At 35.4% G+C, this 27860-nt stretch overlaps 2 protein-coding genes across 3 annotated transcripts in view; one reads left to right on the top strand and one right to left on the bottom strand.

The window, feature by feature from the left end:
- The window catches only part of LOC140162760 (MFS-type transporter SLC18B1-like), a 223089-nt gene that overhangs the window by 28529 nt on the left and 166700 nt on the right, over window positions 1–27860 (top strand). The window lies entirely within an intron of this gene.
- LOC140162753 (pyrroline-5-carboxylate reductase 1, mitochondrial-like) lies at window positions 961–26527 on the bottom strand. Of its 2 annotated transcripts, none has more exons than XM_072186045.1 (6): window positions 26280–26527; window positions 13257–13321; window positions 11973–12152; window positions 10908–11120; window positions 9456–9548; window positions 961–8046 (listed from the first exon to the last, which is right to left on the bottom strand). In XM_072186045.1, exons 1-6 carry the CDS (start codon window positions 26401–26403, stop codon window positions 7846–7848), a joined length of 876 nt encoding a protein of 291 aa, XP_072042146.1. In that variant the 5' UTR covers window positions 26404–26527; the 3' UTR covers window positions 961–7845. The 2 variants fall into 2 exon arrangements, with proteins under 2 accessions (XP_072042146.1, XP_072042147.1); XM_072186046.1 differs by lacking the exon at window positions 26280–26527 and adding an exon at window positions 21304–21524.

Here is a 27860-nt window from a genome sequence, read left to right on the forward strand (position 1 = left end):
CGCAATTTGTTAACGCACAAATACGCAACGCATACGCGACGCTTATCTGCATGCGCGGCGCATCTTATGGAAACACCACAGAAGCACTGATTTCACAAAAACCTAGTGGTCAAATGGCTCCGTTTTAGCTGATAAAATGTGGGTTTTTCAAGTTCTTTCCCCGATTTAAATATCAAGATATGAATGGATTTCGCTCAAACTTCTCAAGGGGCTGTGGATTTACCCGATGTTCACGTAATATAAGTTACAAAAGCGAAAACTGTCGCATTCTCCTGTGAGATTCGATGAAAGTGCAAAATGTGACCACTTTAAACTTCAACTGCCATTATTTCAATGTTCATGTTCATAACTCAATAAATACAGCATCTATAGGTAAGCAAATATGATCATCGTAAAAAGCATGATCGACTCAAGAAACGGTTTTCTCATTTTTTTATATTTTGGTCTATTTCCGATTTTGGGCATCATTTTGTGCAAATAGGTGTTTTTGAATTTTAAAAGTTCATTTTGATGCCTTATATGGTCAATATCTCAAAAAATAAAAAAAATAACAAAAAAATAAAAAAAACGTTTTTGGAATGGAGCCTGAAGATTGAGCTAAAAACAAAATAAAATATTTTGGAAAGAGTGTTTTTTTGTTATGATGTACCTAACAAATATTGCCAAAAACTCACTTTTTTGTGATTTTCTTCCAAAATTGTTGTTTTTTACCCCAAATATGTATTTATATTAAGATTTATTGATGTCTTGCCTTCATAAAAATGTATACTTTTATATGTTTTGTGTGAATAATTACAAAGTTACTGCACTTTTACTACATGCATGTCTGAGAGTACACAGCAGCCACCTTAAGATGTCTTCCATAGAATGTGTTTGGATTTCAACTGGAAATGCATGTCCATTTGTTTGATTTTTTAATATTATTATGAAATATTCATGTCAAGTATTGCACACATAAGATAGATATATAATTATATATTTTATTAACATATTTCAATAAGTAATAATATGTATGCTTTGTATTTTTAAAGCAAATTATCAATAAAGTTTGTCGAAATATGAAACATGTCTCCGACATTTTATATATCGCGGGTCTCTGACACTTCATATGTATGTTTTCCTTTACAACTTGAAGAGTTGTCCAAAACTAAGGCAAAATAAAAAATAAACAAGTTTCATGTCCTCTCCCGCTTCCTTTTTTGAAGTTTCTTCAATTATATTTTTGTTTTCGGAAACTTTTCAAGAAATACATCCAAGAATTTGAGATGCTTTCCTATGAGATGACGCTATGCCACTGCATTTTAGTCAAATACCTGTTAGGGTTATTATGTATATTATTTATTCTCCGCTCTACCTCAGTGTTGACTGTAAATATTCGCATCTGGTCGGTCGTTAGGTTTGTAAAACAGGGTTTTTATTTTTTGGCAAATTTTGTATTGGTATATTGAACTGAGAGTTGCGTAACTCCCGCAATTATGGGCTATTCCAGTTGAAATACATGATACATCCTGATACATGACCGTAATCTCCCACAGGGGGTGTAGATTTCAAATAGAATCACTCATTCAGGTAACTACATTTGAACTTCACACTCCCTGCGTGGAAGATTTAAGATGAGGGGTGTATATATGGATTAGCAGTAAAGTTAGCCAATCAATAAGGCATCCGACTATGGTGTGAGAGGTTGCAGTTTCGAACCCTTAGCTCGAGGAAAAATTGAGTTAGCTTGAAGTTCCCTTGATCAAGGAACTTAGTGCTGTCTTGTTGTAATCCGTACAAAACTTGGGGAGCTGATCATGGTTGCTAAGGTCAATTGTGCAATGTCTATAGTGTGCGCTCTTGAAGCTGCAAAGTCACTGTTAAATGGTTTATGAAATGATGTGGGGCTGTAGTGGTTTGCGACAACCTGTAAAGTGTGCTGAGGCTTGTGGCTTTGTGCCTGTGCGTAGCGCACTATAAATCACTGCGCTTTTTTTTTGGAATTCAGCTGGAGGAACAAGAACAGCCCAATGTATATTTGTTTTATTTTTATTATTAGAAAGTAGTCAAGTATGACAAACACAAGATAGATATATATAATTATACAGTAAAACCTCATTATAACGAAATCTGATACAAGAAAAACCCTGTTATAAAGAAGTATTTTTCCAGAACCAAGATAACCAAATTTGTTGTTAATTATTGTTTTTACAACCCTGATATAACGAAATTTGGATATAAAGAACTGATTTCTCTGTCCCTGACAACTTCGTTATAATGAGTTTCCACTGTATATTTTTATTATACAAACATATTTCAATAAGCAATAATACTGTTGTATTAGATGAAATTATTAATAAAGTTTGAAAAAGAAATATTTATATCTCATGTCTCTGACACTTTTTATATTTCCAGTACATGTTTTCTTTTTCAACTTGAAGAATTGTTCCCAAGTAGTAAAATAATAGCCTATATTCTACACCCAAGAATGAGAAGAATAGCTTTATAGTGCTCAAGGAATCGGATAGCAACGTTTGTAGTACATTTGCAGGACATTCCTCCTATTCAAAATGCAATTTGATTTGTCCAATTTGTCTTTCAGGTCCCACAAAAAAAATATGTGAAAACGTCGCTATCCGAGCCCTTAAAGAGGAAAACAACATAAGTTCACCTCCTGTATATTGTTAAAGATACGTTTAAAACATGTTAAAACTCGCCATATACATTTGTAACAAGAAGTAAACATATCTTTACAAATATTATGAAAAGAAGAAACTAAGGTTGTTATAAATTCCTTCAACATGTATTTGTATGGACAACCAAATGACATAACTGATAACTCATATATTTCACAACATTTAAAATGCATGAAGCATGCATAAATATACTAGAAATAGTAACTTTTGTAGCACACACAGGAAAGAATGTTCCTGAGAACTTTCAGTATATTGTTACAAATTTGTTACCACCAACTTGCAAACTCTGCATTTCCTTGTAATTATGAAGTGAATTGTTTCGGCCTATACTTCATGTTTACGACTTGAAATTTTAACTTTATTTATTTATAACAATAGAGCCTGGACAAGCCCAATAGTGAAAATACTGAACTAAAGGGATGCCCAGTAATGTAAAGGGCAAATACTGGCACAAAAAAGGACAAATAATATTAACAAAATGGGTTAGGACACGTTTGAATTTCAGAATACACAGTACTAAAAAAATTCACATGCTATATATACAGACTTTTAAAGGGAATAACTATAAATATTTTTTTAAGACTTTCCAGTTTCCAATCTTTGCTATCTTTGGTGGCAGTGCCAGATTTTTCTTTTTTTTTGGGGGGGGGGGCCTAAGTATAGTGGATTTTCAGTGATGTCCTAACTGGAGAGAAAAGATAGTTTGGGGGAAATGCCCCCCGCTGACGCCGTCACTTTACAGCATGTTCACACTATCACCAAAATGATTCACCAATACAAAATCAATGGAAACTTGTCAATATGCACTGAAGTCTTCTGTCAGTTTCAAATTATTTTGGGAACATCGCCAGCAAAAATGTGCAAGGTTATATGTTTCCATCGATACAGAAGAAGCAATCATGTCCTAAATTATATGAAATGGTTGACTTTTACCTTTGATGACAAACAATATGCGATCCATCACATCGAAACAGACCACTTTGCGGCTAGCTTCATTGGCAGATAACAATGAAAGAAGATGAAAATATATAAAGAAAATAAAAAGAAATCTGAGCTTGTTTTGCCTCATCAAATATTTATACTGTATCTGATTTCAACAAGTAAGGTGTCAATTTCAAGCTAAAAAGCAGCAGTTCATCCTAGTGTTTAAATCTCCATTTTCATTTCTGCCGCAAGGTGGTCTGTTTAGATGTGATGGGTCACATATAGCAAGGTCTAGTCAACAGCAAAATAAATCGTTATACATTCCAAACTTTTAGTTTTTGCATCCTTCTAAAATGACCAATGTATGTGTTAGGGCATGAGGTGAATATCTTTTGGTGTGAACATGCCATAATTTAAGTTTCAGTTTATTGGGCTATTTCTGTTGATATCCATACACCCCCTATGGAAGACATTTTATGACCTTAATCTTCAACACAAGGAGAGTGAATTTCCAATGGGGTAACCTGAATGGAGGGTTACCTGAATGAACGAGTCCATTTGAAATCTACTCCCATGGGAGATGAAGGTCATGGCTTCCATAGGGGGTGTATGGATTGCGACTGGAATAGTCCATTTTATCCCTGAAACATGCAAAACCATCAAAGCATATCCAGAGTTAGCCGATCACGACACAAATTATACACAAATTTTGTGTGTATGCTTACATGAAGGACAGACTCCAAGTCTGCTTAAAAGCCATAATAATACGGTTTCCGTCAAATTTTTAACTTTAATTTTACAATTCCTTAAAAAAAAATCTAACCCTACCCAAAATGCTGAAATAATATTAGCAATAACTGCCGGAAAGGGTTTCTGTCCATTTTAGGCAGATATAACAAGGTGATGCAAAAGAAACCCCACTGGCTTTTAAAATTCATTAATATTGGTCATTTAACATGAAGCCTCATGTCAAAATTGCACTGTTGACCTACAAATACAACAAATTTGCCATAAAATCAGGTCTGAAAAATTTTAACCAATTTCATACAATTTTTTAAGTACGATGAACAGAATACAATGAACTACACAGTAGTTATATAACTTTCATGAATGATTTACAACTCTTACCATAAGAATAAATTGTGCGTTTTTGAAAGTGTCAGTGGGTAATTCTTGAACTCAATGGCACAACAAAAAGCTGCCATATCAAAAATACCATCTAGAAACTAACACAGCCGCTTTCGCCAAACGATTGACAGACACTTAGCGATCACAAACGTTTGCCAAAATTGTCAGGTAACGTTTGTGATCGGCAGTTGTTTACCAAGTGTTTGGCAATAACGGCTGTGTACCCAGGATAATTAAAGAGCACTATAGAGCACTATAAAACACTTTAATAACATTCAAAAACATGAATGAAAACTTGTTGCAAACATAATGTTATTGAAGTGTTGACAAAATATTTTGCAAACAGGTTTGCCTTTTTTTTTACAGTAACATTTTGAATACATTTTTAACATGTTGAACATTGTTTTTTTTTTTTTTCATAAAAACGTTTTTTAATATTTAATGACCAATTACTTAATCCGACATTTAAATCTTTATTAACTAGAAGCGTTGCGGTTTTCTTTTAAATTAAAACTTAAAAATGTTTTGACCATAACCAAAACACACTTGTATTGTAACCAGTTTATCTTTTTAAAAGAAATTGAGTTTGCTGGGTCTATGTGTTACACTTGCAACCTGATTCCCATCTTAAACTATATTCCAGAATACTCTTCAAAATTCCTTTCAAAACTTTCCCCTTTATGACACCATTTCACACATTCAATGTTATAACCATAAGTGATTTGCATTTAAAGAAGTGATTCCTATTTAAATGTTAATTTTTCCTGATCACATTGTCCCCATTTAATTTCGAGCCAAACAAATGAGGCAAAATTGAGGGTGTCGCTGTGGAACAAATCACTTTTAAAGGAGCACACCTCACATAATAATAATAGATCTGTTATTTGCATTTTTGGCAAAATGACAAGTTAAGAGCATTCTATATAAACAATTGAGAAAACATAACCCAACTTTTTTTTTAACTATCTACTATACTATAACATAAATACATTTATACAAAAATAAAGCATTGGATAATGACATTCATCCAATCATATCATTATAACCTATTCTGTCAGTCACTAACCCAAATCCATTGCCGAGTGTTTAATTGTTGGAGTCTAATGCACAACACAAAGACAATTTATGTTTTGGCCCTATAAGACATTGATTAAAGAACCACAAGACCTACAAGTGATATCTTTTGACGCTTGCTCTAAGAATTATGATGCACATATGTGACATGATCAAGGGGAATGAGTCACATGTCGGCCCCGGTCGAAAATGAGTTTTACACATATTTCTAAAGAGGACATTTAGAGCTTTCAGTAACTGAAAACCCCATGTTGATACGACTTTTCTTTGTGAAGTTATGTCAATTTATCAATCGCTGAAAACAATATAAAAGAAAAGAATTTTAACACTTTCTTTGCCAATATCTCAAAATCAATATTAGCGACATCCGACTCATTTCCCTTGATCGTGTCACATATGTGATGCGATCAAGCTAAATGAGTCTGATGTCGATCAAAATCATAATTCAGTTTTCAATTTCATTACATGAGCCATTCTTAGAGCTTTATTTTGCTAAAATTCCCATCATAATTAGACTTATGATTCCAGAGATATGGTCATTTTAGTGTTGCTCAGAACAATAAAATACAAAGGAAGTTGAATACTATTGTTCAGGGTGTGAGTGACCTCTATTGAAAAAAGAGGAACTTTGTTTAAAAAAGAGGAAAAGCACTGAAATATGCTCAAAATGGTCTGAAAATGAAAGAAAAAGCTAAAATTTTGCCTCAAAGAAATTTCCAAAAAAGAAGAATTCAGCTTAAAAGAGGAGATTTCACACCCCTGTATTGTTGCCTATATCTCAAAATCAATATTCCCGACATCTGACTCATTGAAGCAACTGATTGTTATTTTTGAAAAGTAGGAAGTCAAAAGGGTTGCTTGGGTGAGTGCAGGGGCATAGCCAGTATTTTTTGCTGGGGGGGGGGCAAAATAAAAATTTTGGTGGCAAAGATGAAAACAAAATTCTGGTTGCATCATTTTGACCCAGTATTATCTCGTGGGATATATACTTATACCGGTTTTTTTTAGAGAGATTGCACATGTAAGTCTTTGTGCTTCCACTTGGGACAATGTTCACACATATTTTACACTATTTTGGCCCAAGCTCCTTTCCCCTTTGCCCAATTTTCTCTTTCATTTTTCGTCAGAGGGTCACTTCTCTCTTTCATTTTTTGTCAGGACCCCTCCCCCCCCCAACTGGCTACGCTACTGGGTGAGAGAGTATATTTTCACTCTCACCATGTCAACTGCTGCACGATACCTTTGGCACTCCCAAGCTGAGGTATTATATCTGGCAACTGAATACAATGTAGCTAGGGCTGCTCGACTAAGTTAACCGTAGTCATAATCATGACTAATGTAGCTAGGGCTGCTTGACTAAGTTAACCGTAGTCATAGTCATGACTATAGAGATAATCAACCTCCCAACTATGTACCTGGTGATATTCAAATATCTTGTGTCTTCAAAATGCATTCATATCTACACACCATGTATTCTGAACTGTACTCATTTTCACTAACTATTTCTGTTTGTATTGGAAAGGAAATAAAATAATGGTTAAAAACGAAATAAAATAATGGTTAAAAACGAAATAAAATAATGGTTAAAAATATAACCGTATAACCGTTTGAAGTCCAGCTTTGCTGCGGCAGATGTGTTGTACATGTTCTGAGCCAATTCACATGCATTTTCAAAACTTGCTTAAAGTCAAACATTCACCAAGATATTCACATCTGATAGTCATGGCTATTATGTTGCGTTTACCGACAATGTCATTAGTCGTGACTAGATGACTATGACTAGTTGGCGCCGATTAACTGGAACCACACCTGTAGTTGTGCAACCCCAAAACATGGCATCAATTACAGACCTGAAACTTTCCACCTTTTTTGCGGTTTTCAGCTTTTTTGTTGCTCAAATTTACGCAATTTATTTTATTTTCAGTCCAATTTGAGCTATTTAACCCAATTTCACGCTGTTTTTCAGCTTTTTTTTAAAAACATTTTCAGCTTTATTGACTATAGGACAGTTACAAGTCTGCAATTATCATATAGCTTTGGCGATTTACTTTCTAGAAAAGGCAGACATCTCATTCAAAGTTCTTGCTTTCAGACAAGCTGCTTCTACAGCTTCTATAAGGCATTTTCTGAATCCACCTCTCTCCAACTGATGTATGGCCTCAATCGTCGTACCTCCGGGAGAGCAGACGTCATCCTTCAGTTCCGACGGGTGTTTGCCACTTTCTAAAACTAACTTTGCTGAGCCCTGCATTGGAATAAACAATTGATACAGATATTAGTTTAAAAGGGGGTTTCCCTCCTAAGTGGTGTGTTTGATTACCTTACATTTGACAGCTGTGTAAAAACTTTTAATAGCCTTTGCCCATGAGCACTAGGCAAACTTGTAATGTCTGTCGTTTTCTTACAAATGTGCAGAACAAAAACCTAAAAAATCAACAAATTATTATGGTGTCAAATGTGTATTTAGAAAAGAGAAGAGAAAGGGAGAAAAATATCTGTGAAATAGTTTATTGTTCGAATATAAGTTCATACAAGCTGTTGATAAACTACTTCTAAAAGTTTCTGACTTTCAACACAACAAATTCAACTTGAATTTTCAATGTGTGACACACATCAAGGATCAAGGACTGGAATTGCCGACCTTATACAATGCTCCCCCCCCACACCTTATACAGCACCCTCGTTCGACACAGTCGCCAATGGTCAACAAAAGGGCAAGTCTATCAGTCACAACATCTTAGGACTTCTTTTGATGAAGATGTGTGTCACACATCGAAAATTCAAGGTTAGTTAATTTATTGTACTGAAAGTCAGTTTAAACTTTAAAACGAAATAGTTTATTGTTAAAATGTGATATATCATTGCACATTTGACACTATTTCAAATTGTACATTTTAGGCCCGATACTATACTGCGCCAATAAAGTATCCTTACACTTGGAAAAATAATCACAATTTCCAAACTGAACAATATTGGGGTAAATTTGTTTTTTTAATAGATCTAATCCTGCACATTATGACACCACATTGAATCCAATGCGACTTTAAGAAGCAAAGTTACAAGCATTTGATTAGAGGAAGGTCCAGTTTTTGAAAAACGGGCCTATTCAAAACGCATACAGACTAGACATCTGGTTTGAGAGTGGTGAATGGATAATTTATGCGTTTGGCTTTAATTTAAAACAAAAGAAACAAAAGAAAACTGAAACAAAAGAACTAACAAATAAAATGAAAGTTATGAAAAGTACAGAGAAGTAAAAACTGTAATAAAATCTGCTTTAAATAACGCTTCATTGAAGAAACTGTGTTGTCTCTTTGTTGCGCTTTTTGGAATCTTTTTGCGCCTTGTATAGGCCAGTTTGTCACTTTTAAAACGGGACCTTCTTCTATTCAATTGCTTGTAACTTTGCTTCTTAAGGTCACATTGGATTCAATGTGGTGTCATAATGTGCAGGATTAGATAGTGCATCTATTAAAAAACAAATTTACCCCAATATTGTTCAGTTTTGAAATAGTGATTATTTTTCCAAGTGTAAGGATACTTTATTGGCGCAGTATATAGTTAATATATTGACATCAATTATTTCACCTGTTAACTGCATTTACCTTACTTTTTTTTTTGTAAATTGCCAAACGCAGTAGGTCAGCTACTTACCATTAATGTCTGTGCTGCTAGCTTGATTGCTATATCCCTAGGTAGTCCCATCTTAACACCACCATCCGCTAATGCATCTATCGCAACAAATGCCTGCAACATAAACCAAAGCAAATCCACTTGACTTACAAATTCACAACATACAAATACAAAGTGAATACATATTAATTTTCCTTTTTTCCTTAAAGCTATGTATGCCTTTCTTTACTGTGCACATCGAGGTGTACAGCATGTTATTTTCTATGCTTCTTTTTGATACCTGACACAATTACCATTTTGCATGATTTTATTTACACATGTATACAAATCAGTAACTTGTACAACGGACTGTTAGCATTGTAATATGTGTACATCCATATCAAAACGATGCACTTGTCGGCTGCTACATGTGTCTCATTTTACATAATAGCTAGGAATAAATACCAGACTCATCTCCGAAGTGGAGGTCACTTCAAATCATCCCCAAGTCACACAGTTAAGGAATGTTCTCTGTATTCCTAAACCACGTGACTTGGGATGATTTGAAGTGACCTCCACTTTAGAGATGCATCTGGTATTTATTCCTAACTATTATGTGAAATGAGACACATGTAGGAGCCGACAAGTGCATCGTTTTGATATGGATGCTGTAGCAGCCGACAAGTGCATCGTTTTGATATGGATGTACACATATGTATTATGTACATAAAACCCAGGGCACTGGACATTTCAGTAATGTTGTATACTTACGGCAGTCCATGTGAATTCTAAGCCCATTTCAAAAATGTCAGATAGCCTTGACTTTATGCATTATAATGCTTAATATAGTTACCGTATTCATTCCAATAAGCGCCCAGGGCGCTTAACAAAGTCATTTTGTGTGGGCGCTTATTTTTACCTGGTTACCCTAATTTTTTCGTAAGGGGCGTTTATTAGAGACAAATTGATGTAGGTTATAAAAGGGTCCTGAGACGTTCTAGTAGCTTTTCTGATGCAGAAAATGTTTTACAAGTTTACACAGGACTTGTAGTCCTCTAGCTATTTCACTGTATCGACATCTATCTGTCACTTCAACATTAATGGTACCCTTTAGCAAATTGAAAATACCCTGGGTGGGCGCTTATTGGGGCATGGGCGCTTATTGGAATGAATACAGTAAATACTACTATATAGTGTGTCTCATCTCAAGCTGAAAATAACACCATGTTGAATTTCGCAGTGGTAGATTCGAATCACACATGCTAATACTCGCCGGGCATATATACACAATTGAAGAAGGGCCATTTATCAGTACGGTCAAATGAAGAAGGGCCATTTATCCGTACGGTGGCGATGCAACCGCCTACATGTACAATCGAATCTGCCACTGCAAAATCTAACATGGCGTTATTCTCAACTTGAGATGAAGCAGCTACAAGATCAATGTTATTGCACACACAATAGATACACACACAAAGCCACACCCCAACTTACATAGGCTGGTCCGCTACCACTGACAGCCATCACGGCATCGATCATGCTCTCGTCGCCCTCTAAACAATAACCTAATGTATTGAATAACGTCTGGACTAGAGGTCCGTCCCTTTCTTTCACTGATGTCCCTGTAGAGTAGACTGAAGCGCCCTCATTGATGACGCATGGGGTATTGGGCATTGCACGAACAACTCGAGCACCTACTGGAAGTTTCTGTGTATAGAAATAATGAGAGGCCATGCTCAAGTTAATATTAAGCGACATACACTGTACATATACTATGATCAGCTCGTAATAGGCGAGAATTATTCGCTTTTTGTTACTGCGCGAGTCAATCAAGTCCCAACTTATGCCTGCGTTAATTCACAAAAGCGCGAGCCACTCACGCAATACGCATTTCACGTAGGTGCTGCACTAAGCTGTGTGTACACAATGTTATGAGTCCTGCATGTTACGAGCTGATCAGAGTATAGAAGTTCTACTGATAATTTCTTTATGTCCAAAGCAGTGTGGAAAAAGAGCCGTCCGAGACAGTCTACTTTGTCTTCGGACTTGTTATTTTTGTAACCAGCCCGCCCCATGGATGCCCTTGAAATGCTGCCACTATAACTAGTAGTTGACCAAATGTGTGATGTTCATCTTCTGTTTGGCCTTTTTATAGGCCACAATTATCAGCCCATTTCAACATTGCACATTTTTGTGTGCTTCACGCACAGCATTGATCACACACTTCCCAGTAAGGTCATTTTTTGGAAGTGGGTCAGCTGGACAATTTTGCAATTTAACCCACCTTGGAAATTTTGTCCCCTAATAAAGTTACACTAGGACTGGGCCCGAGCACCCAGAATTTTAGTGTGAGGGGGCAAAGCCAAATTTGTGTCCCACTTTGTCAATATTTAGTCATTTTAATGACACTTTAATACTCTTTGCTGTCCCCATTTTATCCCTGAAATGTGCACCCCAGCTCCCCCTGGCTATGCCCCTACGAGCACCGACACATGGACCAACTCCCACAACGCAGCTCTGGTATGGGGGTGTGCAACCCATAGAAATATGTATACTTACACTTTCTATAAAATCTATTGTGATACCGGCTGCTAAAGATACTACTAGATGGTCTTCATTGATGTGTGTTCCAACTTCTTTAAGTAATGTGGGTATCATGTGTGGTTTGACTGCTAATAAGACGACGTCGCATGTTTCTACTAATTCTTTGTTGTTATTTGTACATCTCACACCCATTGCCTGAAATACAAAAAAAAATTTTATAGTGAAGAACAGATCAAATTGGTACCTTCAGAATCGGCCCGATTTAAAACTTATCGGTTCTGAATCGATCAGAATTGGTGAAAATCCTCTCAATTGCTGATCTTGTGGGCCGATTCATGATTTTTATGCCAAAGCAGTTAATTTATATTACAAAATGTACAGTAATTGATACATCTTATTTTACCACCAAAGTTAATTATCACAGGTAGGTGGTTTTACTTGTTTTAGCCTTCCACATATCAAGTGCTCAATCACTATTTCCATTTCAAAATGTGAGTGCATGCTGGATCTAATCCAAATGGTTCTGATTTTCCTCTCTTTTATTAATTATCCTGTTAGCCAATTCCATGCCAAAAGTGCCTTTTGTAACGTCCGTAACAAATTTTGGATCGTTATTGCTCAAAAAAGGAGCATTTATTTCTAACATACTAATCATGCCTCCATAGATTGATATCAGACCTACAAGTTCAAAATAGTAAAGAAAAAAATCTGAGGAAGCACCTTGACAGTACTTTTTCATTATGTAAAACGTTACGGACGTTACATTTGAGATAAAATGTAACGTCCATAACACTAAATCAACAGCGTAGGACAATACAGGAGTATTAATTTCAAACTTGCTTTTCATTTTTACATAGAATGGAGTCAGGGCTTGCTCAATATAGTTAACAGAAAAAAATAAAACACAGAACTGAACAGAGATTTTAGGATATGCACCATCTGTCAAAAAGGCAGGCACTTTCGCGTAACGTCCGTAACGCTTGTTTCTAATATCTGTAGCTAATTAACTAAGAAAGCCAAAACAAAATTGGTTCATTATATTGAACATTAGAGTGTGTACTAGTAGCATACTAAGAAATAAAGTGTTATCCTAACAGCAAACATGTGTGCTATTCACTTAAAAGTTGCAAGTTGCATGTATCTGTAACGTCCGTAACGGTGCAATTGGCCTAAAGTTCAACATACATACGTAGGCATACCTTGAAAGTTTCCAACTCAAATGTAGACACACTTTTTTAAAGATTCCAACTCAAAATGCATACCTTTTAAGTTTTCAACGAAATTCAAATTTAGGCATACCTTTAAAAGTTTGAGATTTCTTTCTGAAGGAGCACTGGCCATCATCATTTGTGGGGGAATTTTACCTGAAAAATGAAGAAAAAGAGGGAAAAAATTATTATTATTTAGAACTTATAAACATAATAAATTGTACCCATTTTGATTCACACAAATTGGGGACTTCGGGAGTAAAACAGGTCAATAATTTATGTCTACTCACTCGAGTTAGTAAGTGGTCAGTGATTTGTAGCCCTACAATCGGGCTGTTGCTTTAGTACACTATCCAGAGAGGTGGCGCTGCATGCTTCAGATGAACGATCTCGCGCTCACTTAGTCTCATAGTTTGTGAGGGCCACAGACTGCAGCTATGATTTAGTTGTAGACAAGTTCACTAAACATCATCATGATAATTTGACCAAAATTAATTTTCGGTGTTGTTGGGCCAAAAATCAGACAATTGACCTATGGATAAAGAGACCACGTTCTATACCGACTACATCCCACAGACCTTTTAAAGAGAAATCTTCACTCTCGCCAAAAGCAGACCTTGATGTTTGGAGCATACATATTTTGGACAACCAGAAAATTCATGATTTTGGTGTACATACCTACATTTTTTGTAATATTGTGAAATATTTGGCAACATTATGCTCTTATTTACAGACAAAACAGATCTTTTGCCGATTTATGGGCTCCCCTCCCCCTACAAGCCTGGACAAGGTCTATTAAAAACAAAAATGAAAGGGTGACTGCATGATATTCTAAACGGACCTAGTAGAAATTACAGGATTATTTAATTAACTGCAGTGGCCTGATGAAAGCAGCTTTATGATCATAGGTTGCATAAAATGCAATTTAGGCCTTAATTATTTTAAGGGCATGCCAACGATGCATGTAAAGTGGGTGATACACAAGTGGAGCTGTTTATGAGCTTATTTCTATGCAATATCACTTGGATTGAAATTGTGCAATTTAGGCCTAAATTGGGCATGCAAACGATGCATGCAAAATGGGTGATACACAAGTGGAGTTGTTTCTTTGAACTATTGAGCCTATTTCTATGCAATATCACTTGGATTAAAATTGTTGACAAACTTGCACAATGCAGACTTTCTTGTTTATTGATTGATAAATTTGATTGATAAAGTTATTGCTTTTGATGATAAAAATTGATAAGTAGTAACACTATTTACACTAATAATTTGAAGCAGTTAGTATAGGACCCATACTAAATGGGTACTTCTAAATTTATGCTATCCTTAAATCACATACCGGTACCAGTATACGTATCTGACAAAAGTAATATCTGACACCCCCCCACACACACACACCCACCTATTTAGTTGCTACATAGTTTGGATTCAGTGTTAAAATTTTTGTTTAGTTTTCATTTGGTCTACATTTTTAAAAGCAACCATATATAAACACACTTCATCATCATGGTCCGGGCTTCTCTCGTTGAGCATCCTCATAACTCCAATTGCTCCCCTGGTGCCATGATGGCCTTGCATACATACACCCAAAGCCTGGGTAATAATTCACAGAATGGTTTTTGATGCTTGTGGAATTATTGAATTGATGGTTCTGTGGTTCTGGGCTATGGTCTAAAGGCATTTTGGTTTCACAGTGGAATCGGTGATGCTCTCATAAAGTCAGCTGATGTGTAAATTGCTTGCAGATTTCCTTCCAATTCCTCAGTGCTCTTGTATCAAGGTTGTTCATCGTTTCTGCTGGTATACCATTTCTCAAATGCTCAACTGCTGCAGTTGTCTCTACTCGGAATCAGGGGTAGCGCTAGGTCTTGGCTGCCCTGCCACCATCAACTAGTGCTTTCTAATTCTTCCATTTACTATCTCTGACACTATAATATAACCTCAATAATTCTTCATGTTTCCTCTGCAATTGACCCAGCATAGCTTCAATAATGAGAGAAATCTGAGTATCGGTACCGGAAGTTTAATTACCGTCACTGCAAATACAGTGGGTGTCAATTAACCCAAAATCACATACATTTGTATTATTCTTAAATCACACCAAGCTGTGTGATTTGTTGTTTGTGAAACCACTATAATCTGTGGTGAAACCTGTGACAGCTGTTACACTAATTACCGTACAATTTTAATGTATTAAACCAAACTATACAACATAAAATATATATTTGATTGTGACATATTTTCAATTTTGTACGTAAATGTAAGTGGTACCAGGCTGCCAGCACTGAGAATTGAAATCTTAAATTCTAATGGCTGAATTTTATATACCGTACACAAAAATGTCACTTTGGAAACCTAATTTGAATTTAGAATGTCCCTGAGGAATACAAAAATTAGTACCATCCTGGGAATGAATGTAATCGGTGCTAGATTGGTCACTGAAATAGGCCTATTAATTTTTCTAAATGTTTAAACGGTTACCGTAGTGATTTTCCTAAACGGATAACTAGTGCATTTTACGGTCGGTTAAGCTAGGGTATCTCGAGCTAGAGAGGTTTAATCTTTTAAACCATTCATGACCACTCTCTGACACTCGTCTATGAAGCATAAAGGACACTGCACTTGATTTTTATTTTCCATTTTTGTAGACCTGTATAACATTGATCGAGAAATATTGACCATATTATGAGTCCTATTATTCTGCAATCTTGCTTGAATTGATCAAAGTTGTTTTGACGAGTGACCACTTACAAAACTGTGTACCGTACTGAATTTCACGAACGTAAATCATCTGATCGTATGTAATTAAGGTAGCTCTCTAGATCCAAATAAGGCAGATCGTGAACAGCGCTATTCAGTAAATATGGGAAAATCCAGCACTGGGCAAATCAATCGATCTCCTGATTAGCAAATGTTGACTTGACATTGCAAACTGATGGTGATACCCTTTATACAGTGGCATATTTTCTTGAACATGTGAGCCCAGCTCTACATTTGTTGATTAGTATTACAATGACGGCTGCCTCGTGTGGTTGATGTCCGACGATCACCCCAGAAAAATTGACGCAAAATGATGTTTTAGTATAAAGTACAATCATGATGAATAGATTATATAAAAGAATATAGCATGTTGCTTATGTATGTCAAGAACAATATCCTCATATTTTTGAGATAAGAAACTTCAGAAACAAGTTTTTTCCATAATGCATGACATTGTGCCCTGTACATGGCTACTGTGTACATTGTGCCGTGTGCGTAAACATAATATGTGACTTATTAAAAGATATGTGCATGTTCTAACTATAATAGTATTACAACCTACTCAAACTTGTTTCCCGGGAAAGTGGTTCAGATGACCATACATGTACCAGTCATACCTGATGAAGTCCTCTGATGAGTAGGCCTGGCATTTTCGGGTAATTTTGTACCCGGGTCCCGGCGCATTTTTCGGGCGGGTAACTGGTACCAAATTGCAAAAAAGGTTTTGTAGTGTCCCTGGACCTAGACCTAAATGCTAGGATCATTCATGGTTGACCTAAAAAAAAAAAAAAAAAAAAAAAAATTCAACATGTTTTGTTATTTTTAATATGAAAATTGATAATTTGTATTCATGTCATAAATATAAAGTCTATTAATGATTTCAAAATGCATTCAAATTCAATGCATTTTGAAATCATTAATAGACTATGACATGAATACAAATTATCAATTCTAGGTCTAGGTCCAGGGACACTTCAAAACCGAAAAAATAAAAAACTTAAAAAAAACACCACAATTTTTTTTTTTTTTTTTTTTTTTTGGTTTTTTTTAAATTTCGGGTACCCGGGCAGGGTATTTCCTACCCGGGTAATGTAATCTCGGGCGGGTACCCGCTAGCCCGCCCGAAAATGCCAGCCTTACTGATGAGTAGGACAAAATATTGTAGTCAATGTAGTGAGTATAAGGGTGTAAATTAACGGTTATTTGTCTAACCGTTTAAACGGACCACAATCCGGTCGGTTAATCGTGTAAACATATTTTTTTTAAATCTTTTTAAAAAAAATGTTTTCGGCGACTTTGGAGAACCACTGAACCTACCGTATTGTCTGTAATAAACACTCCTCCTCTGATAAATGCCCCCTCCAATTAAAAAAATTGACAAAAATGCAAACATTTCCAAATTCCATGCCATATTCATAACCTCATTAATAAACGCGATGTGTGCGATCCAATTACATTTAGTTATTTGTGAAAACGCGAACGCAATTCGAGGTCATTAATATCTGGCTCAAAATAAGCTAAGGTGTCATAAAAGTGTAACACACAATTATTTTTCCAGCTCTTTTCTTTTGGTCTCCAACCAGGTTTAAATTATAGTATGCACAATTGCACATATATCGTTCATAATACACTAAAAGAAAGATAAGTTATAGACCATTTACTTCACAAATTTAATTTTCTAGCCCTTGCGTACGTTATATTTGACAGACACAATTTTGATGATTTTCTGCAATCAAATAAAAATTTATAAAGTATTACATAAGGTATTTTGTGGTTATTTAGGTGTAGGACCTACAGCAACTGATTGTGGAAAAAATGTGTCCAAATATTACAATAAGGAGGATAAATTGTTATAAATAAAATATGTGTGTCTGTCAAGCCATAACATACGCAAGATGTCTGTCAAATGTAACATACAGAATACTAATTTGGCAAAAACAGTAGTTCAAGATGGGAAATTGAATAAAGATCACATGCAGTTTATAAATCACATGTTTTTAAAACACTTTTATAAACTCTAAACTATCATCATAATGTGAACATCAAGTGATTTTTAATTTTTTAAACGATTATGTATGTTACTTTTGACAGACACTTATAAATCTTATGCCTATGTTACTTGCGTACAAATGTTTGACAGACAGCACTTAACAATGGATTGTGTCATCAAAAAAGCTTCTCCTCACAAAGTGATAGTGCCACAAAGCTAGGTGGAGCTAAATGCTATGTCATGTAGCATAATTAGCTGTATCACCCTAGTTTAGCAGGAATTACAGCACCGTCTTGCGTATGTTACTATTTGACAGACATTTCAAGAAAAATTTTAAAATTCATATATGTTCAAAAAAGATGGCAGCCACTTACAAATTGATTATAATATGGAGAAATGAAGTTATTTACAATAGATTTACCCTTCAGTTTATGCTTCAAGTCTTTGTTTATAAAAAACTGAGGGACTTCAAAATCAATCAAAAGTTTGACAGACAATAGTAACATACATAAGGCAAACTTTTAAATCCTTTTTTGATCTGTTAACTTAAATAATTCATAATGCCTCTTTCTGTTTTTTTGATTGGTTTACTGCACCATTTTGGGAAACAGGTCACATGAATTTCTATAAGGATCCATAAAAAAAATTAAAAGCTGTTGAAAAAAGGCGTCTCTTGGCATGTTACAAATAAAAGTGTAAAAATAGGCATTTTTACAGCTATTTTTTATTTTTTTTATTATTTAGAGTGAAAGGATTTTACTTAAATTGTGTATGCTATGTCTTTACTAGCTAAACTTGCCACTAAACTAGCAAATATTCCATTTCTATAATTATTATTTTAAAAAAAAGATGTCAAAATATATGGCTATAATATGACACCTTAGCATATTTTGAGCCATCTCACAATTGACCGCAAAATGCGTAATTGTTCCAATGTCGCACACAATTGACCGGCGTTTGCGTGTTGTTGTGCGTCGAACAAACTACTGTGCAAGCGCTGGCTGCCGATTTGGATTGCGCGCTACCATATTTGCACAGATTGTGATACGCACTTTTGTTATTGGTCGTTATGTTTTAGCCTGATCGATTTTAAGAAAGGGAAGATGTAAAAATCATCTATTTTTATAAACTTTTGAGCAAAATTTTGTGTTATTTTGTAAGATGAAGAGATTAAAGTGACGGTTATGAATGAGGTTAATAACTTTGCATCCGTAATATGTCGAGCATTGTGAAAAATCTAAACATTTTGCTTTGGACCTCGGAATATCCCTCGGGGCTACGCCCCTCGGGATATTCCTCGGTTCCAAAGGCAAAATGTTTAGATTTTTCATAATGCCCTCCAAATAACCGATGCGCAGTTATTAACCTCTAATCGGTTGACTTTGAGTAAGCTTAAAACTTGCATCAGTCATTGACGATCTCTAAGTTCAATTGCATGGACAAAACCTACTACGACTCAAACTTCCATCCATTTCATTGCCTAATTATGGTAGAATTTCAACAGATCATTGCTTGATGATGCACTTATTTGTTGTATTTACCACGAAAATATCATTAACCATGCTGTTCTGTGGGCGGCGGGCGCCACCATTATAATTAAGTACCGTAAAGCGGGGTGACTTTGGAGACTGGGGTGACTTTGGACACTCATATAGGACAGAGTTGCTCAATTTAAATCAATGATTTTTTTCAAAAAAATCATTGATTTAAATTTAAATCAATGATTTTTTTCAAAAAAAGTGTGATTTAAATCAAGCAACCCTGTCCTATATGCGTAAAAAGTCACCCCAGTGTCCAAAGTCACCCCGCTTTACGGTACTTGTAAATCCCTCCTTTCTACAGGAGCACCATCAGGAAATTTAACCAGATTTTAAATTTTTTTCACTTTTTTCCAATTCATTTCCAATAAAAACACCCTTTTGGAAAAATGCAACGCCTCCGGGCATTTATTACAGACAATGCGGTAGGTTTAGAGGTTCTTTTTTTTAACGTTTAAACGGTTAGTGATTTTCCTAAACGGATAGTGCATTTTACGGTCGGTTAAACGTGAAACGTAGACACCCTTAAATATTCACCTGGTTTTGTCAAAATCCAAAATGTCTACAAACTATCGGTTGTTCATACTATACTATAGTTAGAACCTTTCAAACAACACTGCACTCATGCAAATTCAAAGACTTGTGAAGTTCAGGTCGATGTCTGTGCTGACGAAACTAGTCCGATTCGCTGAAGCATGACCTTGTCAATGGACATGATGGAAGTTCAGAAGTAAACACAGCCAATCACGACTGGCAATCGCATCAAAAATGTTGCTAAAAATACACTTCCAAATTTTAGACTGTCCAAATAGACAAATCTTGCTCAAAAGATACAATTGACTCATCAAAATGACTTTCAAAGTTTCATCCAAATTTCAACAATCAATATTAACAATTGTTACAATATAACAGTTCAATTAAATATCTCCGGTGCAAAAAATTACACAGCTGTCCAACCGAAAAACGATAGCAACGCACTCTAGCATCGAATGCGTAACTATCGTGTGCAAATTCGAAGCTAGAGTTCTTGAGTATAAACACATTGGCAATGTTGTAGGTATAATGAAAGGCGAATTCAAATTACCAAACTGCATCAATTTATATATTAAATTAAAGCTCTTGAGTAAAGAAAGCCAAAATTGAAGGCCGTTTTGTCATAGCACTTTCCGTAGCAGAGTTACAGCTTGTCAAACTCAAACTCAGATTGACTTTCATCAAAAATATTCAGCCAACATTTAATGCATCATATCAATTAAAAACAAAACAGCATAGCCTCATGATAGTGCAGCTTTTCTTTGTGGAACTGCTGTCACAATCCCTCTAAAATCCATACATGTGCAGGGCTGTCAACTTTTTGGAATTGCTTGGCGTGAGACAGAGCCGTACCGGGATTTGACGACTACAATTCATTTTGACCCATGATTATTTGAGCTTGAGCCAAAAGGGGGGGAGGGGTAGGAGCAACAAATTATTTTGATCATGCGTGAGATTTTACTCATTTTCCAGCGTTTTGTGTGAGATTTACTACCTGAGTGAGATTATATTACCTGCATGACTCAGACCGTGAGAAAGTGGGCTATGCTATGCGTGAGACTCGGTCATGGCCAATGCGTGAGAGTTGACGTCAGCCGGCAGCCCTGTCCATGTATGATGTGATTGTCTCATTATCTCACACCTTTTAGTTTTATGATCTTTTCTTTTAAATATGCATTGTGTTTGGGCCCCGGTTTAGGCCAATTTGGCTGACTAGCAAATGTGTTAAGGTTTGCCTCTCATTCCTACATGTTGGTCGGAGACATGGGCCCTACTAACATGACTAAACAACATGACTAAAATTTTAAGCTTACCTGCTCCTAGCAACCCCTTGGCAATGGTGTAAGCCACTTTCCCTGCGCCAAGGAACCCAACGCTCCCAATATTAGGCATCATTATTACTCAATGAATAAAAACAAAATAGTGCGATTTACAAGCGATACAGCTCCAGCTGAGAAATATTGAAGCCTGAAACTCGCAGCAGTTTAACCGGTAAACAAGGTCACTCAGCTCAGCTCAAACCGCGGATGATGCAATTTTGTTGCGTCTGATATTTTCCCTGATTGACATCCTTTATAATGAAAAACTTATTGCTCGAAATTAATAATGTCAGCCCTAAAGAACAATTTGCGTACACGTTGCAAATGGAATACAAGCTGTGTTTAGATGCGTTACGGGCGCATATCACTATAGGCCTACATGCATACTACATACATACCTCATGTATTATAACATTCAACTCTAAAAGACGACTGCATGCATTTTTGCATAATTATTATATTATATTATATTATATTATATTATATTATATTATATTATATTATATTATATTATATTATAATTATATTATATTATATTATATTATATAACTGATATTATATATATTATATATATTATATTATATTATATTATATTATATTATATTATATTATTTTATATTATATTTTACATTAATATATTATAATTTATGTTAATGTTATATTATATTATATTCCAATATACGGTACCAATTTGAATATACAAGTAAAATTGATTTAACTTAATTTGATTTTTATATCCAGTTCCCGCTATATAATTAATATAAGTCCAAAAATAAACCTGCCAATCTTAAAACTGGGGGGTTCTAAAAGAAGTTTTTAGGGTCTGTGAACACATTAATTCTGACATTAATTCAAGTTTTAGTCGCATATTAATATGGGCGTACCCCATAATCTTCAAGTTCAAAGTGTGAAAGTTATTATATAATATATTATATTATATTATATTATATTATATTATATTATATTATATTATATCCTATTCTATTATATTATATTTAAATATTATATATTATATTACATTATATTAGGTTTGTCTCAAAGCTCACGCGCATATGTTAAATCGCGCAATTTGAAAAAAAAATGCGTATTTAGAAATTCAGTAATAATTTTGGAAAAAAAAAGATGCAAGTTGAGATAGGCCTACTTTCCAAGAATCTATAGCCTAATTGCTCATTCGGGCGGCGCCACGGGGGACATTGTTTCCAACTTTGGTTGATTTTGCCCCCCCACCCACCGAAAAATCCTGGCGCCGCCGCCACTAATGTTCTCGTCTCTACATAGCGGCCATCTCTCTCCAGACTAAATATCGATTGTGCATGTTTAAAGGAGTATTTCGTGATCCTAGCATCCTCTTTTTATGACATTTTTCAGTACATATCCACGAAAAAAGCCTATTCCCAAAATTTCAGTTGATTCCGATTTTGCGTTTGCGAGTTATGCATGTGATTATGTGTATTACACCGGGGTATTACACTGCTCCATAGACAATGCGTTGTAATTTCGTTCTGGTGCACCAGAACGAAATTCAAATTTCACGATATCTTTGCAAAACGAATTAATCTGCAAGAAATATTTACATAAACATTATGTAGCCAGAGGTTTCCAGTGATATAAAAATCTCAACTATTTTTGAGAAAAGTGGGGGGATGAGGCTGTGGATCACGAAATGCCCCTTTAACATGATACATGCATATTGCATGCAACGTCTACATTACGTAATAATCAATATATAACCGGTAACGAGCCATAATAAACAAACGGTGTTTAGGCTAATGGAACTCGATTGTTAGTTTCCGATTGACCGCCCGCATCACATTTTCAATTTGACCAAAACTTTCATTATTTTGATAAAAAAGTCAATTATCTGAAAATTGAGATGGAAATAACCAAAATTAAAACTCTCAAAATGTCTGACAACCCCTGCTGATCATAATCAGCAGTTTTTCTTAGTTGTAGGGGTAGAGGATGTGGTAAATAATGGAAATTTACGGATTACCTCATGTTTCTAGTGATTACAAAACTTGCAAATTTCTAATTAATAAAAACAAATTCAAATCTTTTCTCAATCTGTTGCAAAATGTCTGTAATGATGATCTAAGCATTAATACCTGTTTTAAAATGGTCTTTCATCAACAATATATACTTTGGTACTGGTGGTGGTGGGGTACCTAAATTTGGAGAAAGCTGTTCATAAAATCATTGATTTTGTTGACATAATGGATAATGAAAAGAGACCGAATAATGAATAATGAAATAGCGACCTCGTCCTTTTTTCAAACATCCAATCGGAAACTAATAATCGAGTTCCATTGGCCTTATTAATAACGAATTAGCAAGAATTGCGCTCCCGTGGGTCGCGCCGCCCTTTGTGAGTGGTTATAGAGAGGAGTGAAAACAGGAAGGATGTTATAATCAATATCATTGTTTTATATGGGAATATGTCTCAGCTCGTGGACGTCTGTGGGTCCACACTGTTGCAATTTAATTAGTCAAAAAAGGGTCTAATTCGACTAATTAAAGATTATTTAGTCATTACAGGATATTTTGGTACCGGTATTCATTAAGCAAAATTATGCTGAAATGATGTAGGCCTACCGGTAGGTCCTATTAATGCTAAAACTATAAAAGAAAAGTAATTAGCATTTCACATTAATTTGAATAATTTCAACATATTTTCATAACTTATGCCTATAAACTAAATTATGAATTTAAGAATGGGACAAGGGGCATCCCCCCCACACACTTCTGAGGAAAAAAAACCAATAGGCCTATTACATAAATTTCCGCTTTTTGCTGCAATTTTGCGCAACATTTGCCGCCCCCCCCCCCCCCTCCCCAAATAAATTCCTGGTTCCGCCACTGAACTTAAAACTTCGTGATTAAGATTTAAAGGAGGATTTCGTGATCCTGGCATCCTCTTTTTATGACATTTTTCAGTAGATATTCACGAAAAAAGCTTATTCTCAAAATTTCAATTGATTCCCATTTTGCGTTTGCGAGATTTGCATGATATGTGTATTGTGTAGGCCCTATGCTCCATAGGCCACTGATTGTAATTTCGTTCCAGTCCCTAAACGAATTTATATTTTGCAAGAAATTTTTCGTACATAAAAGCTCATAAACCAGAGGTTTCCAGTGGTATAAAAACTTTTGAGAAAAGTGGGGGGGGGGGGTGAGGCTGTGAATTCACGGAATGCCCTTTTAAAGGTTTGCAGAGTATGAGTTTTTGAACCCAAATCTTCAAAGGTCATCCAATGAATGTGCAAATGTACTGGGGTTTAAAGAACTGTCCCCCTGGTAGATGAGCATGCTGTGGGTGCATGACTAATTAATTGACTTACAATGTCGTAAAATAGCAATTTCTTTTTAAATTGATTATTAATTGAATGTTAAATTTATATTTAATAAAAAGCCATGAAAATATTTTGAAATTAATGTGAAACGCTTAGCAATGCAAATACATCATTTCAGCATATAACAAAATAAAATTAATCGTATATGACTAATTAAATAATTAGTCGAAATAGATAATTGTTTGACTAATTGAATTTTAACAGGTTTAGTTTAATATAGTTTGATCAAAACCGGGGTTCAACAGCTTTGGGATGGGGGAGGGGGGAGGGGGAGGGTCCAAAAGACTTGGACAAGTCTAGGATTAAGGAAAACCAGGAGAAAAATATTCATCCTTGGAAATTTTCCCAATTTTCCATCATGATTATTGCGCTCAAAGGGGCGCTATTTACCCGTGGAAACTGACTTCGCAACATCAAGTTGCTCAGCATGCTGCGGCGACTGCGGTGCGGCTCGCATCTATGGTTGCAACTTCAAGTTTCGAGCAAGGACGATGTTGAAGAGTTCAATGATCACATCTGATTCTCAACTCAAAACCACTGGCACTACTAAGGTTTTGCTATTAAATTTTAAATGAACAAAAGAAGCTTTTAAATTCTAAAATTTTAATAGAATTGTATCACCCATGTTTTATAAAAACAGTTCTATAATAAAAGCTATTGATAAATTATAATAAAAATGATCAGAATCATCAGACATGTATTAAACCCGGAATTAAAATTTCATATTTTTAATCAAGCCCAACAATCTTAGCCCGAAACTACTCGACCGAGTTCTTTTTATATAAATCACTCCGATTCGAGTGCAGATTTTTTTTTAAACATTTACGGAATCGGATGAATGCACATGCAGGCCACATGAACAAAACAAATTTATTGCTGAGTGATAAGCTGTGATAGCCCCCTCCCCATTGCGTATTTTCACTCCCAGCTCCATCCACGTATAAATCTGTCACTGTCATGCTGTCACTGTCTCACCGGCATTTTCACTTTCACTGGGATATATGTTGCTAGGCATCTTCGGCGTTTATTAAAATGGTGGTGGGGAAGGGGGTGGACTGGGGTTGGGTAATTTGCAATTGGTTTCTTTCCAAGGTTTTTTATTATTATTATTATTTTCTTTTTCTTTCTTTTTTCTTTCTTTTTTAAAATAAGTTAATAATTATGTGAATTTACTTTTTAAAGGAGTATTTCGTGATCCTAGCATCCTCTTTTTATGACATTTTTCAGTACATATCCACGAAAAAAGCATATTCCCAAAATTTCAGTTGATTCCGATTTTGCGTTTGCGAGGTATGCATGATTATGTGTATTACACTGCTCCATAGACAATACGTTGTAATTTCGTTCTGGTGCACCAGAACGAAATTCAAATTTCGCGATATCTTTGCTAAACGAATTAATCTGCAAGAAATATTTTGTATATAAACATTATGTAGCCAGAGTATTCCAGTGATATAAAAATCTCAACTTTTTTTGAGAATAGTGGGGGGATGAGGCTGTGGATCACGAAGTGCCCTTTAATTCTATTGAACACCGGGATTGAACACGTCGAGGTGGGTTTTTTTTCAAATACGAAAAATTATTGAAATAATTATTTTTTTAAAAATGACAACTTACCAGATTTCATCCATCCTTTTGCTATACTTTGTGCGAATTTCCCGGCTCCTAAAAAGCCAATTTGTGGCATCATGTTTTGCATAGCCAGGTTAACACCTGAAGTCGCCACCGCCTTTGCTGCCATTGTTAAATCCTATTTTGGTCCCGATTTCAAAGCAAAATATAGACAAACAGCAAATATGCCGTATTTAAAATATTTCGGTTCCGCAACCGGCTTTTTAATATCGTCCGTTTATAACAAAATCAGTGGAAACAATGAACTGTCATCGACCTTTAAATTTCATCCAAAATTAACAGCTGATTCATGAATAATTAATTTGTGCACTCATGGAAAATCCCCATCCCAAAGAAGTCCATGTGCGAGTGTTGAACAGTCTTTGTCCCAGCCGGCTTGTGTTTCTGTCAGATAGTGACGGAGGAGTACAAGTCTGCTGGACAAAGACTACGTATTGAATATGAATGAAATTGGCACGCGCCCACAGGGGTTGAGAGAATAAATAATGAATGTAGTCTCAAGCCCAGACTACTTGTGGTTCAATTGTGAACAACAGATACAAAACCCGTTTTCTAGGAATAACAGAAATGTGAAGGAGACTAAAAAGGTGGGCTTAGTGGTTGTGTACTCATGATCGAAAAAATTGTCTCTCTCATATCAAAATTCGTGGGGATACCACGGATGCCGGTTATGAAATGGTGTACACATGTATTGCCAATGTGTATTCAAATGGCTCGCCCCCCTCTCTCGGCCCGTCAAAAATTGCTTGCCCCTACGCTCTCGGCCGGCCTGCCAAAAAAAAAAAACATTCATAGGTTTGGCATGATGGTACCTGCAGGTAATATGGGACCATTAAGGACGTTTAGCTTATTTGCATAAAAACTAAAGAAGATATGCCCACAAGAGATTGTTATGATGAACAACCTGTCCTTTAAGATTAATAAAACAGGCAATGTTACCTTGTTTTTATGTTTGTTTGGACGCTATGACGTCAAAATGACGTCATCGTCAAGTGTCCCATATTACCTGCATGTGCAGGTAATATGGGACACTGTGTTATCTCTATGGTGAAAATCAAAAGTTCAGAAAATCACTCTTTTGTTCTAAAAACATTTTTGTTACATGATTTTGAATGTTAAATGCAAATTTCTACAAGAAAATTCAATTTTCTAAATAGTTTTGCTTTTCGCATTGACAATGCACACATTTCCTATGTCCCATATTACCTGCACCCATTCAGTTGAAAATCAGAGAAAATAATCATTTATAAAAGGAAAGTGCCACTTGTCAGTGGAATTTTACCTGCTGATAAGCTTAACCCATCACCTAAAGATCATAAAAAATGACAAATGCCCCTCAGTACCAGAGTTTTTGGATACACAATCATAAAATGTGACGTCATTGATTTTATATCAGGCCAAAAAACGACATAATTTTTTGGGCAATTTCACTCTTTTTGGCATTGATTTCCAAGAGTTTGATACACAGACTCCAAAACTGCATTTCTAGAAGCACAATAATTGATGTCTCTAAACACTTAACAAATCAACTTAAAGTGTTTACCTTCTCTAAGCTACTTTTTGTTA

Source organism: Amphiura filiformis, chromosome 10, assembly GCF_039555335.1.
Source record: "Amphiura filiformis chromosome 10, Afil_fr2py, whole genome shotgun sequence".
In the NCBI taxonomy this organism is placed as follows: domain Eukaryota; kingdom Metazoa; phylum Echinodermata; class Ophiuroidea; order Amphilepidida; family Amphiuridae; genus Amphiura; species Amphiura filiformis.